Source organism: Schistocerca cancellata, chromosome 1 (genome assembly GCF_023864275.1).
Source record: "Schistocerca cancellata isolate TAMUIC-IGC-003103 chromosome 1, iqSchCanc2.1, whole genome shotgun sequence".
Taxonomy (NCBI): Eukaryota; Metazoa; Arthropoda; class Insecta; order Orthoptera; family Acrididae; genus Schistocerca; species Schistocerca cancellata.
In genome coordinates this window covers 1,096,324,063-1,096,332,083 of record NC_064626.1, presented here as the reverse complement: position 1 = coordinate 1,096,332,083, position 8,021 = coordinate 1,096,324,063, and the positions used below count along the sequence as shown (strand labels likewise).

The following is an 8,021-nucleotide window of genomic DNA, read 5'->3' as shown; positions in this document are numbered from 1 at the left end:
AGTTTAGATATTTGGTTAATTGATGAAAACAAAGTTTTATTAACAGGTCATGGTAGTTCAAGATTCAGCTTTTGTTTGCAATAAGAACCATAAAATATGTTCCGGAGAAATTTTAGGTTCTTAGGCCATGTGTAATGTCACAAATTAATGAGCGATAACTATTATTCCTGTAAGCTACATTACAGTACAGCCTGCAGTATTGGAGCCAGAGGCTGTGAAGGAGACCACAAGTTGTGTCCTACCTATGAGTCATATACACCTGCTGCTACTGCAGCGTGAGAACGGCTCCAGTGTCACTTCGAGCGACTGTATATTCATGCCACCTTGAACCTAAATAAATGTTATTAAATATAATTCAATCATTTTTAAAATCGGCACACTCCCTTTTGTCATTCAGGAGAAGATTGTATAAAAATTTTAACACTGTAACTATCATAGTTTCGGAGATAAAAAAAAATTACTAAAAAGTAAAAAACCGACACTTAGGGAACTGAATTCAGTTAGGAAATATGATAGTTTATCTTTTGGTATAATTGGAAAACATAAATCAAACTCTCAGTGTGCAGAAATAGTTTATTGAGATTTTCATATTAAAACTATAATTATTTTTCATTTTCATAATACAAAAACCAGACAAAGTTATTATTTGTGTCTAATATGGTTGTGGAATAAATGAGACTGTATATGCGGGTGATTCGTTTAATTTCAGTGTTGCATTATATACCGTCTTAAGTAACCTGCAAGAGTTACACAAGCCTGTTGTGGGAAAATGATCCTAGGGGATTTACTCACTTTGCTGATGACGTATGTCTAGGTGTGATTGCTATTGTAACGGAGCAGCCAGAAAGTCAGCTGGAGTAAAATCAGTATCTAAAGAATATTCCCAGAATTATTGCCTTTTCATTTTCGTTTATTAAACATTACTTTAATATTTGTATGTCAGAATGACGTAAATGCATCTGTGTATAAGGATTGGTGCAGGGCAGTTTTGGTATTGAGCATTCTGATTGGCAGTGAGGTTGGTCAGCCAATCAGTATTGAGATGGTTCCAGCTCGTTACCTGATAGTTATACTGGGAGTATAACTGGCCTTCATAGTATCCGCGTGGAATGTTTCAGTATTCACCTACTGAGCAGTTTTGGTGAGCAATTTCTTTTTTAGAAATCCACAAGAAGGACTGAATGTAATAACTCAGATTAGTGGTGAAATTAATGACTGTGAAACTGTTGTTTAATTCGGGTCGGGTCTGGACAGATTTCTGGTTGCTGTGCGTATGAAATGTGTATATGAATTGTGAACTGGAAGAAAATAGCCAATAGTTTAAATGTGGACTGAATAGTACTACTTCTTTGGCTATAAGGACAAAATAAACAGTTTTGTGTGGAAATTTTGGACATTATTTTCCAGAAGCTAATCCATTTTATTACTGCCCAATAAAATTGAATGATAGTTTTTCTACAGACTTTTCTTTCATTACTAAAGTTGTGCATCCTCAGTAATTGTAGATATTAAATGGAGTTTTTTTATCAACGCTGCTTTTACATCATCTTGTAAGTATCTACGTTACCGAGTGAAGGGACATCGAGCAGACGCCGTTCTGAGGTAGGTGAATTTTAATGTGCAGCCTGCACAGAGAACAAAATTAAGAGTGAATGTAATTCTTCTTTTGTGGTGAACTGTAAAATAAGCTCATCTGATTTTTGTATGCTATTGGGATAATTTTTATGATCTGAAAGTTGCAGCCATAATTTGGTGGCTACTCAAGAATAGGCTGACAGTCATATGTTTAATTAAGCAAGAAGTTCTGTACCAATTGTGGCATTTCCTCCTATGACGTATTGATTTTTTTAGTGAATATTTTTACAGAAACTGTAATCAGAAGTAATAAGTAAAATGTATATGTCATTTGACTAGGGCCTTCCATTGGGTAGACCGTACGCCGGGTGCAAGTCTTTCGATTTGACCCCACTTCGGCAACTTGTGCGTTGATGGGGATGAAATGATGATGATGAGGACAACACAACACCCAGCCCCTGAGTGGAGAAAATCTCCAACTCAGCCAGGAATCGAACCTGGGCCCTTTTGTCATGCTGACCACTCAGATACTGGGGGCGGACGAAGTAATCAGTGTAATTATTGAACTAAATATATGCAAACCTGAAAGAACATGGCATCTAGAAAGTTTTCAACTGAAGCTCTTCTTTAAGCTCTAATCAGCGATGTTGTAAGCTGCAAAAGAATGGGCAGAATGGCTACTAATGAATATTGTGTCCGCAGAATGGTTACACATAGGAAAAGGTGAATGAGGAAGCAACAATAACAAATCAATATTGTAATAATTTTTTTCTGTATTTTACTAAGTAAGACTCATGGTGTACATGAAATACTGTACAACACTCATCAAAATATTTGGCACATCTCAGAAAGTTTTGCTTTAACCATTTTCATCAGGTACACTACATAAACATTATTTGATGTGAATAGTGTATATAACTTGCATTTTAAAAAGTTTTTATTGAAAAAAAAGGAAATTATGAACAGCATGGTGATTTCAATGAAATGAGTTTATTATGGCACGTGGTATTTAACCTATCCTTGTAGGTGCAAAAGTGACTGGTCTGTAGTAGTCAAGTCCTTGGCCCCAGCCTCTGGGTGCTGTGTTGTAATTGTTCAGCGTTTTGAATGAAAATCTGGCTGCAGGAGGCTGTTCCTGAACTATCTCAATAGAAGGCTCATAACTGTACACTGGAGCTGGAGGCACTGAAAGCAGAAGATAACATTAATTGACAATTTACTCTCGTTTTAAATAAGTACAATTTACTAATGTTGAAGATGCACAAGAGAATTAAGAATTTCAAAGAGAATTAAGAATTTCACCAGCAAATGGTGCACATTCAATGCATTAATATTAAATACAAGAATACAGTAACAAATTACATATTAAACTTTGGCTGACCAGCAACCAACGTATTTTAACACACTGACATGGCTTTTTTTGGGCGCAAAACTGCTATGGTCATTAGCTGTGACTGTGAATTAGTAACAAGATGTACATTACACAACTAACAGCACAAATGTCACCAGGCAAGGGAACCCAATGTTTGTGCGTGAGAGTTACCTCCGTTCTGCACATTTTGTTACTATTGATAAGCTCCACTCAGTTTGCCCATGCTCTTATGTGCCGAAGCAAGTAAGTTTTGTGCTGTTGCGCTTTGTTTTTCTGTTCTATCAAGTTTTATTATTCTGTTTGAGATTAGTAATGTGACTGGGCTGTGGCTTATTGTGAAAACTGTAATCAGAAATCTGATCATAATTTCCCCAAATATCCAGAAATATGATCAATATTTTCAGCTCTGTGAAATTTCCACAAAAGGAATATCTTAGAGCACAATTCAGTGCCTACATTGCACTTTATTAAAGCCACTTCTGCTGCTGTTCCACCCTATAGCTGACAGGTATCTTGAAGAAATAAGAGAAGGCAAGCTCATGAATCTTGTAAATATGTGCTTAACATTATCAGTGAAAAAGAAAAAGTGGAACGAAGTGCAAAAGCAGAAAAATGCTGTATCAAGCATGAAATTATGAAACCTGAGACAGAACTAATATTAATAAGAGAAAAAAAATCAGTATGCTTTGAGCTGACAGATTATTTTTGTTGTTTTGACCCATATCTGAATGGCAATGATTTCTGGGTGCACTCCTGGAAAAAAGGTTCATAACCATACTGTTGACATATTTTAGCTGCTTTAACTTTACTTCCTGGAATCTTTATGAGGGCTGAAAATTGAGGATATCATTACTGCGTAAATGTGTTTACAGAGGCAGTGTCACAAACTTGTATCATTTGTAGGCTTGTCCTACACTCGTCTATCCAGCAGCACATGGTGCACATGGGCTGTTCTCAATGGATACTTGTCACAAAGGTAGTCTGGTGCTGAGACTGAAAGTATGCAAGTGAGCAGACATATTTGCACGTAAAGATATTTATGTTTCACCAGATAAACAGTAAGTTGGGACAGCTTATGTGTAATGATTTAATATAGTGCTAAACAACAACAAAATCAGGAAAAAATTATGTTATCCTTAATACGTATTTTGAAAGTTATTGAAGCTACCAGATACCCACTAAATGAAATAGTACATGTTTCTGTATTGCTCATGTATTTTGAAGCAAGTCTTGAAATCAACTTTAATTTATATTGTGTTAGCTTGAGATATTTAATACATTCAGTGACAGCTTTTCATTTGTAGTACCCCCAGCATTGATTTCACATGTAACATAAAATATAGACAACATATTTCTTCTTTTAAAGAAGACTTTCATATTAGAGTATGGATAGATAAAACCTACTTCACTGTAAGGATGAGAAACGTTATCACACTGACTGAAAAGTATAGCTATAATAAACAGTCTAAGTATGAGACAATCAACAGTTCTTCTTCACAAATTACAAACAAAAACAAGAAGCATGCTAAATTGAAACTGTGAGCAGGACCAGGACTAACAGAGATCAGTTGTTTTCTTCACTAGACATACTGACTCACCATATCTGACACCTGGCACAACACATAGTCTGCACATCTTTTGGACAGCACACATAAAATATTTATTGTTAACAGATGGCTAACACATAAATAAAATATCGTTCCTAATTTTAAAAAAGTTCCACATAATATGGTCACCTATTTGTTCAAGTTGTTATAAAGAAACATAGTTTTGATTGTTACATGGCATTCTCCATCCCATTCACAGTTTCTTCAGCATTATTACTATTGCTTTGTAGGAAAGATGTTAGGGACTATTGAGGCTGTCATTTGGTTCACAAGACATGATGTGATATCTCAGTAGGCAAATTGTTGTCTATTAAGCATTCATTTCGTAAAGAGGAAAGGTCCTGCAGAAATGATGAAACGAACCCAGTAAGATCACAAAGATATTTTATCAAAACAGTGCTCTTTAGTTTGAGGAGCTACATTTTGTTACAATTAGTAGCAATACAAAAAATGCAAAAATAGATGTAGCCTCTGCATGCAGAAGCTTGAATCTTGGGTTGAAATATTGTTTTATTAATCAACAACGTGCAGTTCCAAACTTTTACCTACAAAAGGCAACAGAACTCTTACATAGAGCTATAACTACATCACTCGTGCAACATTATAAATCTTATTTGAAAAATCAATGCTACCATGCTGAAATATATCAATTATCATTCATTTGTCTCTGTTTAAAATTGTGCCTGCTGTTGTCTAAATGTACATCATATTGTTTTCATTCCATTTGATCACTAAAATATTTTACTGAAACTTCATTCTACAGATACATCTGTAATAATAAGCCACAAAAACAAGAATATGTATGTAAAATTTGTTTCAGTCCAATCTTAAGTTTTACCAGCAAACTGACTGTACTGCTGTCAGGTACCCGGCCATGTGCAGTCGTCTTTGTAACAGGATACTCTGACAGTGTACCATGCTGTCATCTTCATGTTATACATCTTTGCTACATCCTACCTCTTTTGTGCTGTTATCACTCCCCACCCCTTCCCCACAACTTGGTTATGCGAGGCGTTGGATGGAGTAGTGGAGGATTGGCATCACTGAAGGCTGGGAGCGAACCTTGGTCTCTCAGTGCTTCTGTAGCCTCCATCGGGCATGTGAGTGGCTCTTGCTCAATGCTGTGATTTTAGTTGCCTTTACACTGGGTCCCAAGCTTTGCTTGCGTGTAGCCACAGTCTCTTCTGTTTCCTCATATTTCATTGAGGTCCTTGTAGCCATGCAATGTTCTGCAACTGCAGATTTTATAAGTTGCTTAAGTTCAGTGTGTGTTTTGTGTTCCTTGGATCTTTCTTCAATTGCCTGCACAATCTGCCCAATGTATGCCCTTTACATGGAATATGGTAAACATGTGGTTTGCGGAGCCCCAAGCTGTCTTTCACCGTACCTAATAGTACACACATTTTTGGAGATGGACAGAAAATGCACTTAATGTTACATCAAGCCAGGATTCTGCCAATTTTATTTGAGACTTCACTGGTGTATGGCAGATATGTCGTTGTCTTATGCTACTTGTCACATTCTATTTGCAAACAGAACACGATGAGGAGGGCAAGACAATGGCATATCTGCTGTACACTGGCAAAGTATGGAATAAAAGGGGCATAATCCTGGTTCCACGTAACATTAAATGTGTTCTGTATTTTTGAACAGAATACGATGAGGAGGATAAGATAATGTTTTATCTGTCATACACTGGCAAAGTATCAAATAAAATGGGCAGAGTCCTGGCTCAATGTAACATTACATGTGTTTTACATCCACCTCTGAAAATGCATGCACTATTAGGTATGGTGAAAGGTGGCTTGGAGTTCTGTAAACTGGGTGTTTACAGTATTCCATGTAAATGGAGTAAGGCATATATCAGGAAGACTGTGCGGGCAACTGAAGAAAGATCCAAGAACCACAGAGCACCCATTGGACTTAAACAATCTACAAAATTGCATGTCTATAGGGGACTCAATGAAGTATTAAGAAATGGAAGTGTTAATAAAGACCTCATAGTTTTGGGACTGTGTCCTGAAGGAGGCAATTGTAATTTGAGTTACCAACAGGCTCTTCAAAACAATGGCTACATCCTAAGAAAAGCTTAGTCTGTGCAAGATTGGAGGAAGAAAGCCTGCCAAGATGGCTCAACTACGGGCATGAAATGGGGCTCCATAAACCAGATGTGTAGCGTATTCCATGTAGATGTGGTAAGGCATACAATGGGCAGACTGTGCGGGCAATCAAAGAAAGATGCAAGGAACACAGAAGACACACTGACTTAAGGAACTTACAAAATCTGTAATTGCAGAACATTACATGGCTGCAATGGGTCCAATATAGCATGAAGAAACAGAGGTGTTAAGACACACACTGAACTTCAGCAACCTACAAAATTACATGGCTACAGGGGACTCAATGAACTATGAAGAAACAGAGGTGTTAAGACAGACCCCACAGTTTTGGGACTGCATTCTACATAAATGCAGTAAGGTACCTCTCAGACTGTGCAGACAATTAAAGAAAGATACAAGAAACACAGAAGACACTTAAGGAACTCACAAAATCTGTGGTTGCAGTACATTGCATGGATACAGGGGACCCAATGAAGCATGAAGAAATGAAAGGAGGCTATTGAAATTTGAGTGGCCAACGGCTTGATCACCAGAGACATTCCCTATACCCTAAGCAAAGCTTGGGACCCAGCACAGACGCAACTAAAATCAAGGCAACAGCCAAGCATCAGTTCTGTGCCTGACAGGAGCTACAAAAGTACTGAGAAATGGAGGTTCATGCCCAGTCTTCAGTGATGCCATGTCCATACCACTCCACCTGACACATTGTGTGGCCAGGTAATGGGAGAAAGGGTGGGGAGACATCACAGTATAAAAGAGGTGGTATGTAGCGAAGACACTCATTCTACTGGTATCACCTGATTATGATGGCAAGATACACTGCTGAAATATGATGTTATGAAGATGACTGCACCTGCCTGGATGCCTCAGAACAGTACAAACAGTCAGTTTGCCAGGAAAGCTTACAATCACACATCAGATTCCTCTATGGGGAGGAGACATATCAGAGACTTAAGAAGCTGAATAAGATTCTTGACAGGAAAGAGCTTCTACTCAGCTCTCTAGCCTTCCTGGTAAGGTGCCGTGACCACAGTATAATATCAATGTTCATGAAGAAATCATATAAAAACTGTGGCCACCCATCAGATCACAAGAAGATGTAGTCTGGTCCCAGTAATTGAAAGGATCCAATACACACATCGCTGACTGGACACACCATCTAAGGAATTACTCACACCCCACTTAGAGATGACTTGTTTTTTCTCACCTAATTCTTGGAATGGATTGATGCTGTCTCTTGGAATCATGTGGACTGATCCTGAAGCAGTATTACTGTCAAACAAGTCTCTAGGTTCAAATGGCTAGCAGTAAGAGAGCAACAACAGCAAGAAGAGCAATGACGAACCG

General features: G+C 37.7%; 1 protein-coding gene across 14 annotated transcripts in view; it reads right to left on the bottom strand.

Annotated features, from left to right (window-relative positions):
• Nucleotides 1-2,330: 2,330 nt before the first annotated feature.
• Nucleotides 2,331-8,021, bottom strand: part of LOC126091654 (serine-rich adhesin for platelets) — a 443,990-nt gene continuing 438,299 nt past the window's right edge. For all 14 annotated transcript variants that reach the window (XM_049907085.1, XM_049907086.1, XM_049907090.1 and 11 more), the window contains one exon: nucleotides 2,331-2,760. In XM_049907085.1, coding sequence (XP_049763042.1) covers nucleotides 2,585-2,760 — 176 coding nt within the window. In that variant the 3' untranslated portion in view covers nucleotides 2,331-2,584. The remainder of the gene's footprint in view (nucleotides 2,761-8,021) is intronic.